The following is a 12,478-nucleotide window of genomic DNA, read 5'->3' as shown; positions in this document are numbered from 1 at the left end:
AACTAGGCAGGAAGAGAGGAACTAGTAGCATTTTTGGGGTTTTTCTTGAAAACTAGTTATTTCCTAATTGAAATTATTATCTTTGCTGAAGTGGAGAACCAAGAAAAAATCATCTCACTTTTGGATAAAGCATCTAAGACTAGTTTTAGCATTCCTCACATAAACAATAACAGTCCTTTTGCTCCTGAGTTCAGTACTCAGAACCCCAGTGAGGGCTTTCCAGCTCTGAGCCACTTCCCTGCCCTAGGAAGAGCTGGGCCTCTGTTGGTGGTGTGTCCCAGGGACCCTCCTAAAGTATTTTATGATGAGCCACTGTGCCACACTGAGTCTGCTCTGCCCACATATTTATTCAACCAGTGAGCAGAGATGAGTTCCTAACATATTAGTTAGGGCATTCATTTGTTAGAAAATCTGGATTCTATTTGCTGCTGCCATGAATATTGAATTATCTTATGCAAAGCAGAATGGCAGTGAAACAGACTAGAGACCATTATTCACAAAATAATGGGGAGAAAAAGAGGAGGGTGTTCAAATGGGTGGTGATGGGTCAGTGTACTGCTGGAAAGTGATACATTTGGGTTTTAATCTCTCTTAGACAGGGAGGAGGGGGCTGCTGCTATGGCAAGATTTTTCTCTTTCTAGATGTTACTGCATGGTGAATTGAAAATGACTTCGTGATGACTCAAGATGCTCTTTGGTTTAGCAAAACAAGTTCAAGCAGACCAAGAATAATCCTGTGCTCCAATGTTAACTGCTCTACTTTATTTTTCTCAGTTCCTGGCAGGCTGAGAGAGACAGTTCTTGCCCTTGCTTATATTCTACTCTCCTTGTTGGTGTCAAGAGCACTCTACCATTGAAGACATGCTGTTGGGTGTCTCAGTACAACTCCTTATTTGTCACGATTGAGTTTCAAAAACCACATCCTGAGAAATTAATACTGGAGGTGGAGAATTCGATCAAGTTTGAATTGTATCAGTAGGCTTTGCTGAAACCAGTATTTCCTTTCATCCCACTTTGATGAAATGAAAGAACTTTGATAAAAACAGAATTAAGCATTTTCCCCCTGTTATGCTCTCCCACTGAATATGTTGCCCTCAGAGATTTGAGTAAGTTCCTTTCTTTGAATAAGATTTTTTGGCCTTTTTAGTTTTAAGCTGGACTTTGGACTTTCTGGTTTTCTCTCTGCATGCCCCCATAATATCCTGAGTGCCAAAACAAAGGTGCAACAGAAATCCTAGCAAAAATTCTAAACTGTGCCATTTCTATGATTTTTTTTTTTATAGTGAAGTCTGAAGTGAATAGCTTCTAATTCTTGTTAACCTCATTCTGGCAGAATCTGCTGAGCATTTTGCTTTTCACAAAGGGGAGGGACCAGAAGCTTTGCCATGATGCTGAAGTGAAGGCCTCAGTTGTACAGACACTTCTGGTCCCCTGTATCCCTGTGACAGAGTCCTTGCTTGGTGATGTAACCATATGCTTAGTTTTTTTCTTGTAATACATTTACAATCTGGTCCCAAAAAAGCTTGTTTGCTGTGACAGGTACTTTAAGTATTTCTTGTGGCTGAAGCTTTCAATAAAGGGAAGGCAAACCAGCTGTTTGAGGAATCTGAATGTTTGAAGTTGAGTGCAATAAAATTGATACGGCTGTGCAGCAGAAAGGTATCCAGATTCACTACACATTGAAGAGCCTCTCACAAAAGTAGCATGATGCTATGCTAAAAAATTGTGACATTTTTTAAGCCCTCTGTAAATACTCTGACTTTTTTTTTGTCTGGTAAAATACAGACAGATACAAATTCATTTTCACAGAAAACCTTCTTCAAAATACGAAAGCCATCAAAACAAAAGTGTGTGTCATACTTGAATTCCTTTTGCCCTTTTACCCTTTGCAAAAAGGGTGCAGGTACCAGCAACCACAAGCTAAAAGACCATGTTAAGTTTAATAACTTCAACAGTCTCTTGAGTTAAATTTAGTTTTTTTATGCTTTCTCTGCTGCTTTTAACTATTCCATTAAATGCAATTAAGTGCGGCTTATAAAGAAGATATTTTAGAACATTTTATTACTTGAATTTGAAAATTAAATCTATTCAAATTCAGTGATGCAAAAACCTGCAATCATTGAAATTGTTTTTTATGGAGCCAAATTTGAAGTAAAACACGTTTCTCATTATCTCAGTTTAGCAGAATTACTTCTTCTTGATACAAATGCACAAATCGAATAAAATTAAATTTTGTAGCTTTGAGACATAGTTGAGTGCCTGCCGCATGTGATCACATATTTCTGTCCCTCTTTTAAGTCCTGTCTGGGGTCAAGACTAAAGAAAGGAAGACTCCTTACTGGATAGACAGGCTCTGGCTTTGATCCAGCTGAATCAAAACTTTTAAGCATCCACTTCACAGAGATAATTTTGGTAGTACCATGGGTGCTTGGAAATGTGATACTGTAAGGCTTGATTCTGTCCCTAGTCCAAATCACTGGCAAAACTCCCATGGTGATGTAATGATTAATATTAATGTAGCTAATTAATGTGCAAAGGAACTATTATTGAATTTGACATAAGCACTATGTACAACCCTTGTTGTTGCTCAAAAAGACATGGGAAGGTTTGCTGTCTGTATCTTACAGAGAACTTGGACAGCGGGGATCAAAACCACTCAGAAGTTTAATGATCAACAGAAGCTAGCTCTGAGGAAGCACTTGAAGGGGATGTTAAGCAAGCCAATGGAAGTTTGTCTTTCATATATGGAATAAACTGCAGGACTTAGGCCTTCAGACTGAAAAGGAGAATTACAATCACGAAGCACAAATAGTAGTAAATAAATAAGCAATAAAAATTAGTATATATTAGCTTTTAAAGTGTGTTTTTCCTTATGACCTTGGAAACAATTGTTAAACACAAGCCATGTAAAACCAAACAAAGCAGAGAAACTGTTTGTTTGTCTTAACAAAGAGAACAGCCAAGTTTTTAGATCTTAAAACCAAAATAATTTTGTGTTCATTTGATACTAGTTAGAAAAGGAATCAAATCACTTGCTAGCCCTATCCTTTCTCAAGCACTGCTTTGGGCATTAGTGTCTCTGTGAACATGTTTAATATTTTACTTGTGTTGATGACCTCTTGCACTGCAACAGCAGTTTCCTTCAGGTTAATTTGGACCCAATACAATGTCCATTTCAGCCTATAGAGATAAACCTACTGGTGTCAGTAGGCAATGTGTCAGGCAGTATGAAAATGCTGACTTAAAGGTACATGCAGTCTTTTAATAAGAGCCCCTCACTCTTTGGACATGTGCATGCATTAAGTCAGATCCTCAAGATCCATATGCATTATGTCAGTAGGGTGAACTGGACTTTTTATCACAAAAGCTATGGTCTACAGGAGAACTTAAACTACTCAGAACACCCACACCTGTGCACAATCAGTTAACTATAGCTGGTGCTATCTTAACTGGCTTTTCATTGGTAAAACACATAGGAATACCCTGGAATGAAACGACTAGAATTTGGTAATCCGCATAGACACAAAAAAAACCCCTCTGACAATCTGAGTGTTGGGTAGCATAGGTAGTATTTTTCACAGGCAGTCTGACAGTAGAAAGAGCGAACAACTTCTCCAAACAAAAAAAAGAGAGAATGCAAGTACTACCCCACAAAATTTTTGAGGAGGGTTGTCTGGTGACTTCATTTTCCATGTACAGTTTCCCGCTCAGCTGTGCTTTTTTGCTGGGAGCCCAGTCACTGAAACAATGAGTATATCTACAGGAAATGGTGAATTCTATTACCCCCAACTGATGTAGGATCCAAAGAATTCTATTTTTATATCAATAAATTGAAATACAGTTACTAGAATAGATAAGTAGTGAGCAAAGAAAGTGCTTGCTTAAGCTTGGTAAAATATGAGTGTTAATTTTATGACTTCTCAAGTACAGGTAGATCACACCTGAAAGGACTTGGAACACAGAATGGGTGTGTGAAATCCTTTGTTAATAAACTAGGTACAGTCTAGCCTATAGAGGTTCCTACATTTGTGTTCCTCTGGAGTTGAATTTACGTCAGGCTCCGGGTTTTAAATGCAAGACTGATAGGTTAGGAAAATTACTGAATTTTTTCTATTGAATTGTGTTTAAAAAAGCAAATGAAATTTGTGGTTGTTTGATATTCCTGCTATTGCTATGATGAAAACCAGTTCAAACTATTTCTAAACAGGAAAGGGCCATATAAAGAAGCGAAAGTATCTTACTGATCAGTATGATTCCTTTACTTAAGAAGAACACACAGCAGAAATTGTTTATGCAGAAAATTTTCCCACCTGCCAAGGATGAGATATTAATGATCACTCCTCCATCGCCTCCACTTCCTTTTTTCATGTATTCTATGCCAAGGTAGGTTCCTCTGATCACAGATGTCTGGTATAGAGAGGAAGGAATTATGGAAGATACTCAAAAGATTATTTGAAACTATTCAAAATATTTTACTGAATTATTGATGTTATTCAAAATATCTATTGTGCTTCTACAAACTGGAACTTGCTTTTATTGTGGTGCTTAAAATCTGTATTGCTTTACCAGTGATCTTATTTATACTTTGAAGTTTTTAAGCACAGAGACACTCCACAGTATTGCAACTCAATAACTTCAGAAGCACAATTGCAATAAATACAAGTAATAGCAGTTTACTTATTTCTTTCAATAAGATATAAATAAACAAACTAAAATACTGAAATGCAAAATAAGAGTTGTGAAGGAAATGAAACAAAGAGTAAGTAAATAATTTAAAGATGAAACACATACCTTATCTAAAAACGTAAGTGGTAGATGAACTGATCTAAATCCCATTGTTTTTGTTGAGATAGTCTGTTCTATATTATAAAAAAATGTACTGATTGTATCTGAAGATAACATTAACACTTAAAACTGCATTAGGCTCAAGTCAAAAGAAATTCACACTTTTTAGGATTAAGTACCATGATATATTTCTGGTCCTAAGATATTAAAAATGTGTATTATTTTCTGACTAAAGTTACAGGAGTTTTACCATTCCTCTCAAATGAAAGTTAGCCCACACAGGCCAATACAGAGATGGCAAAAAGGGCATGCTAAGAGATGTGAAATGTTGTTAGCATAATACTAACTGTGATTTTTACAAACATTTTTTTTTAAAGATAGAACTTCAAGGAAAAAAAAAATTCTGAGGCCTGTATGTATCATCTTTATTCCTTAAAATCTGTTTCTGCAGTCAGAAATTCTGCTGAGATTCCTCTCTGAGCTTCAGACTTTTAAACTGAGATGTCCAAAGACACACCAAACCTTGGGTTACCAGCCTGCTGGGGGAATCATGAGAGAGTTTCTCCCAGAAAGTCACTTTACCTGAGAGTGAAACGAATAGTAAGAAAAAGGCAGCAGACATGGTTCCTGGTGGTAGACAATAACTTTAGAGAAATGCAAATTTCTCCAAATTTCTCTAAATTTACTGCATTAGTTCCATAACTATTTACCAATTTTTTTTTATCTCTCTGTAAGAATTTCATATTTGCTTTACAATTTCTACTTAAAATGAACAAATACATTGAGACACACTTTTAGTCTTTTGGAAATATTATTTCAGCTTTTAAATGAGAACTTCATTTGTACTTTATGACTGTTTAGTGCTATTAATACTGACCCAAATAAATTAAGATGCCCAAAAGGTGAAGTGTGAAGCATGATTATTTCAATATTTTTCACCAGAGAAGGTCTGCAGAATAGTGGAGACAGAAATTTCCCATAAGAAAACCACAGTAAAGAATCTGTATTTGGCTAAAACCTAATAGATAGTGACTAGAGAAACTGCGAGGAAGAAAGAGAAAAGCTTTTAAAATCAGAATGTTAACTATTTTTCTGTCACTATCTAAATTCCCAAAGCAAAATTGGAATAATCTTGAGATGGGTATTATATTTCATTTTCATTAGCTAATATTTTTAGACATGGATGTTACAAAATATAAAGTAGTACTTCTAATTCAATTTCAGTTATCCTTCATGCTTTTCTGGTTTTAATAGGAATCAGATTTGGAAGAGTGCATGTCCTACTTTATTAATATCACTGGTTTATTTTTTTAATTAACATGAGGTTGCCCATTGACAGAGTTACAACAACCTGAGACCTCATTACCAAGTTTGCTTTGGAATCTTGGTAATTAATAATTTTTTTCTCATTTTCTATAGTTTCAGCACTTAATGAGATTTTTTTTTAATAATAATGTATTTTCAGAATATCTATTTCTTGGAATAGTGTAAAACTTCACAAAATATGAATATTTCAAAATTCTGAAATAGTATTTTAAATCTTTCGTAAAGAAAAAATTCTTTTTTTTTCCCTGGAAAGTCTTGTTTAAGCGATCATTTTTTAAGAATTATTTTGATTAATTTAAAAAGAACGCCGTTGATTAAATGCTTTAACAGAAACTTTCCAAAGAATTGTTTTCAATATCTTGTTGCATACCAGACTAAATCAGATTTCTTTTGCATTTCCTGGAAAGTAGCAGAGTCCTTATAAAAGTTGATCTAGTGCTGTTTAATGTTGATTGTCACATATAAATTTGATTTATTTAAACCAACATTGTTAATGTACAGTAGTGTTGCTATAAGATATACTTATTCTGAACATAAACTTACTGGCACCTCAACCAAAATTAGATTTGGACTTAAGAGAGGAGTGTGTTTTTTCTAATATATATATATATATATATATATGTATGAGAGACTGTACAGAAGATATTTGAGGAAGAAAGGGATTAATGATGTCTTTGGAGAGCAGGTGCAGGCCCTGTCATGCCCTGGAGCAGTGGCTCAGCCAGCTGAGCAGAAAAGGAGAATTTCACTTAGGATGATTAGAGAAAATAAATCAGTTGAAGATAGGAAGTAGCTTGGGGCTCCTTGAAGGCTTTTCAATTCCTTCTAATTCAGAGATAATAGAGCTAGATGAGTCCTTGGCCAAACCACAATTATAAACCAAGAAAAAAATGGATAGCTTGTGTCCAATCAAAATTACTGTATTGTTCTTTTTCTCCCTCTGGAATCCATTAACTTAGTACTTCTTCAAGAGGCTGGAGACATGTTCTCCTTTACATAAAGGCATTGTGAGAGGTGGTCTTCAAGTTAAATGCAGACTTCCATCTGGATATTGCCCCTTACACCAGCTATAGCCTTGCAATCCTTACCTGTGATCCTTGCAAAAACCTCACTGAGTGTGGCTGGTCTTGGGTCAAATGGCTATTTATGATGTTTGGGCTGATAAAATACAGAATTATTCTGCAGGCAAACTCTGAACCACATACCCAGGGTGAGAAGAACCTGCCTGCACTCTCAGCAGATGGCACTTTTCCTCTATTGTGTGTTGGATTTCCCATTCTCTTGAAAGAATCCACCTCTCTTCAATCCTCTCAAAATTTATGCGTCTTCCGAACCCAGCTTTTTGGTTTTAGGTTATGATGAAAATATCTGTCATTTCCTTTCAATTAAATGAAAGAAACTAAAAGTATTTTCAGATTGTGCAGTTCCCCAATCGTACTTTTAAGACTAATAATTTAATCCCAGGTTCTTAACCAACAATAATTTATAGATTATCTATTAAATAAAAATTCTGGGAAAGTTAAATTTAAAATTACCTAATAAAAAAAACTGTCTGACTCAGAATAAGATGAAAATATACTGGCAGACTTTGTACAGGAAGGCATTTTAGAGCTGAATTTTTTATTATCCCTTTGTTTACAACTGCATTTAGCTCAAAGGATGTTTGTCATAAATATGTAAAGAAAAAAAAAGTATCAAAGTAATCAGCTTTGTAACTAAATGTAGGTAAATCAAAATTGGTACAGCTGACTCTTAATTATTTTTCCTTCTTTTTTTTTTTAATCCTGGATATGGAAAACTAGCATCCTTGAAGTCAGAAAATAATCTAAATGACTGTTCTTCTAGATGTTGAAAAACATATGATATCTCAGCAACACTGCTGTTTATTTTCTTACCAAAATACAGTGTTTTACTACAGCACATCATGAGGACAGGCCATTAAGGTGCACTGGAGGTCTGAGTATGCTCTCAAGGGAGGCAATTTTACTCTTCAACTACCAGCAGAAAATTTAGGATTCTTTTAAATGAAGTGGTGAGTGTGGGAATATGTCCTAGCATTATGTTACATAAATTACAGATTTAAATTAGAGGAGATCAGATGTGCTGAAGTATCATACAGTAATAAAGCCAGTATGGTATCTGACATCATCGTAAACACTGCAAAATAATTGTGCAAATACTCAAAATATTTGCAGTTGCTTTTGAGAATAAAGTAGCAGTAATCAGTAACTAATGATTTCGTAAATAGCAATTTAGTTGCCAGTGTCAAAATCAGAACTAAAACTTACAAAATCTTTGATTCTTCAAATTTCTATGTGTCCTTTGGCTGTATAGATTTTATTCTATCATTCTAAAAAAAATCATATATTGAAATTCTGATTTTAATTAGGCTCAGAGTCTTCAGTAGAGCACTAGTTAGTTTTTTTCACCTTTAGGAACCAATGTCAGCCAATGTGTACAATGTTCTTGTATTCCAACATTATATCTGGCAGTTTTTATACTTCGTGCTTCATTTTAGATTTATCTATTTAAAAAAAAAAAAAAAGGTGTTTTTTTGGTGATGGTGCCCAGGACATCATTAATCATCATCATTTTCAAGCAACAATTGCTTTGCAAGTAACTGAGTACATGGTGTTTTTTTCCTGGTGTTTCAGGGCAGCTGTTCCAACTGACATAGTTTCTCACACCTATTTAATAAGGTTTTGCTTGCCACCACTTGTCAGATACATTTGGTACTTCATGCTGAGAAAATACATCAGCATCTTCAGTGCTGAAGATGAGCACTATATTGATATCAAGGTGATATGTTAATATGAATTCCTTCGAGAAAACAAAATAGTAATCAGTCCTAACATTTTATGTAGGCTCCTGAACTAAGACATTTCAGTGCTTGGGGTACTGAATAAAAATGAAACAGCCATTAACTTGTGGTTTCATAAAGCAGGTTAGCACAGAGCTGGAATTTGACCCAAGATTGTTTGCCTTTCATATAGTGATGTTGTAAATCAATGACTATCTATAAGGAAACATTTAAAAGTACTCTGTGAACTGTGCAAGACGAACTTCAAAATTCTGAAACTAAAAGTACTGCTTGTGATATCCATGGAAAATTTTAGCATTTTGCTGTTGGACAGGAAGGTGGGACTAATTTTTTTTAATGTAGATTTTCTAGGATGTAGGCAAGTTGGAGCAAGCATGCAAGTTCCTTGACATTCCTATGTATAGGTTAGTTTGATTGCTATATGAAATTAAATTTTAAGCTCTTGAGTATGAATTTCCAACTCAAACTGTGAAAAACAAGAAGTCTAGAGAGGAAGAGGCAGAAAGGAGAAAGGAATATATAGCAGGATTAGATAATTTGCTGCAAATCAACAGCTCTTTTACAAGGTGAGAATTAAACACTGCGCTTCAGTTTTTTATGGTGCAGATTCCTTTACTTCCCTCCCCCATTCAATACACCTCCACATTCCTGAAGGACACAGGAATACTATTCCATTTTGATAGCTGGTCTTATGTTCTTAGTTTGAAACCTTTGCTTTTCATTATACTTCAACACTGGTTACTGTAAACATACATTAAAACCATAAGCTAAAAAAATGATTGACTTATTGTGCTATTAAGGTAAGTAACTGTGCCCTTCCTAGAACAATATAAACAGCAAAAATAATTATACCTAGAGGCTTCTTTATATACTTAGAGGACTGATTCTTGTGCTACTAATTTCAAGGTAAGTGTCACTCCTCATTTTTTGGCCACATCTCCCCACAGACAATTAGTCTTCTAACATCAAATTATGCTGAAGAATATACAAGTAAGCCATTGAGGTAGCCACTCGTTGTCAGTAAACCTGTCACCTATGCTATTTCATCTACCACAGATTGCATTGCTTGTTTTGGTTTGTTTCTCTCTTGCTGGCACTGAGAAATGGTGCTTGCCTTTGTCTCTGTTGTGGGACCTAGTGGTTATTTCCAGCTGCTGAATCCAGCTACGTGTCCAAGTTACATTACTTTGGGATGGAAGTTTAGTCCTTCTCATTTCTCCTGGTACGCTGGGAAAGGCCAGCAAGGTGGACCAGAAGAAGGTCACAGCATACTCCCACTTATAGCTGGCACAGCGGAACAGCCTTGTGATGATCATGATGCTGTTGTCACAAAAAAAAAGTTCAATGAAACACTTCTGATGTTTGCTTAGTTACCCTTCTGTCTTCTGTTGAAACATTAATTGGCCTTCTGAGAAACAGGTCCTTACTGATAAGCAAACAATGATTTTGCAAGGTTTGCTAATTTCTGGAACATATATTTCACCATGAGCCATATTGAACGGAGTCACACATAAATATACAGTGGTGCATTATCTTCTCTGTAGTTCCAATCTAAGTATTTTGATGTTGGTAGACTTCATTTTAGCAAAAGACTTTTCTAAATTCATGGAAATTTTTTACTTCTGTCATTTATGGAAATAAATTGTGCAAACTCATGAAAAATGTAAAAATTTGGAATTGTTGTATATTTCTACATTTTGCCAAGTAATGAAGAATGAGACTGTCATGCACCTGAAGAAACTTTACGTGTGCATATGAATTCTACTTATTTCTGGACAACGCTTAAATAATTGAATCCCATATGATTGGGGTGTTTTGATGTGCCCAGGTTCTGGCCTGAAATTTAAAGTTTTGCCAGAATGTGTTAAAACTGCAACATTATTACATAAACAGGACATAGTTGTGATTTTGCTTTCAATTTTTTTCATAATTTCATTTGGGGAATTAGTTTAAATATATATACAAAATTAATTTTTTGTCATAATAAAACAGTAAGGTGGTCAAAATGCCACATCAAGTACTTCTAAACTTTTGATTCAGGTAATATTTAAAATGTAAGCATAGGTGATACTAGTACTGCTACATTTAACTGTATACTGCAACCTATGTAGGTTTTCAGAAACCTCTGACATGAGCATAAAAAGAAATTCTGTGTGTAATTTGGGGGATTGTTTTTAGTATAAAATGTGCTAAGTGCATTGGTAATGACAAAAGACACTGCAATTATAGTGGCCACTCTAATTACAGTGGTTCCAGAAAGCCACATCAACACAAGATAAAATTACTGAAGCTTAGAACACCCAGTTGTGTTTAAATAGCATACATGTTCAAGGCTCGTAAAGATGTGGGTCCTTTTCTTGCTTTAGGGATTTGAAGAATAAAAAAAAGGCAGATTTTAAAATTTCTGGATCCCTTAGGTTAATATTTTTATGAATGCAATAAAGACTGTCATGATGGAGGTAGGACCCTTAAAAATAATTTATGTGCTATACACTTGTGCTATTCTGTGCACAAATATGTGTGTGTGACAGACTGCTGAAACTACACAGGCAATATCTCTTTAAAATGGAATTCTTGTATGGTTGCCAGGTACATTTTTTTATGTGCCATAATAACAAGAGTGTATCCTTTTATGAGTTTCACTAGTTGAAGCTTCTGATGATCAAGCTGATATCAATCAAGTAAACACCCTGAGATTTGGAGTTTTGAGGTGAGGAACAGATGGCATTGCTGGACTACTTAGGTAAAAAAATAGATGTATTAATAAAGTAATGAAAAGATGGATGCTTAGCACAAAATGTAGCAAAATGGTGGAAAGCATTGCAATAGAAGTATCATTTTAGTAGTCACTACTCCTTCCTACACCCCTTCCCTGGCTTTATCAAGTGGTCTTTTCTTGTTCTTAGGAAACTGTAACGAACACCAGTAGGAATTGTGTTTTACTCCATTTTCCTTCCAAATTAAGTCCCACTTTTTGAACCTTCTTCTTCAAGCTTTCTCAAGCAGTGCTGTCAGAGAACTTCCTTACACTCCTATAAAAACGTTCCTGAAGACCAACCGGTTCTGTGAAGTGTTTTAGCTGTGAAGAACACACCCCAGATGTGTTTGTTCTGATTTATCTTGCTCTGTACTGCTCTACTTTTGTACTTTGTACTTTAAACTGGGGCAGGGAATATTTGTTATATCAATATATAAATGAAATCACTAAGACAACAACTGGCATGTAGATTTTTTTCCCCTTTTAAAATAAAAAAATATGTGCATGATGTGTATCACACATATGGTGGCTATAGCAGCTGTTTCTGTTCTGAGAAATAAAACAAAGAATACTTAAACTATCCTACAAGAGGGAAATCGAGGCATTTTAAAAGAATGTATTTCATATATATTTTGCTCCTTTCTACAAGAAACAGAAAAAAAGAATTATAGAACTAACCCATAGAAGATATTACAAGCATAATCTTGTTTTTTTTTTGGTTATAATTAAAAAACCAAAAAGTACAAAGCATTATATCTTGTTTTACAGAAATTACAGTAACTAGATAG

At 34.9% G+C, this 12,478-nt stretch overlaps 1 protein-coding gene across 2 annotated transcripts in view; it reads right to left on the bottom strand.

Annotated features, from left to right (window-relative positions):
- The window catches only part of HPGD (15-hydroxyprostaglandin dehydrogenase), a 25,624-nt gene that overhangs the window by 5,704 nt on the left and 7,442 nt on the right, over positions 1-12,478 (bottom strand). For both annotated transcript variants that reach the window (XM_031066137.1, XM_031066138.1), the window contains one exon: positions 4,311-4,407. In XM_031066137.1, the coding sequence (XP_030921997.1) occupies positions 4,311-4,407 (97 nt within the window). The remainder of the gene's footprint in view (positions 1-4,310; positions 4,408-12,478) is intronic.

Source organism: Geospiza fortis, unplaced genomic scaffold, assembly GCF_000277835.1.
Source record: "Geospiza fortis unplaced genomic scaffold, GeoFor_1.0 scaffold40, whole genome shotgun sequence".
NCBI classification, from domain to species: Eukaryota; Metazoa; Chordata; class Aves; order Passeriformes; family Thraupidae; genus Geospiza; species Geospiza fortis.
This window is presented reverse-complemented; position numbering and strand designations above follow the sequence as displayed.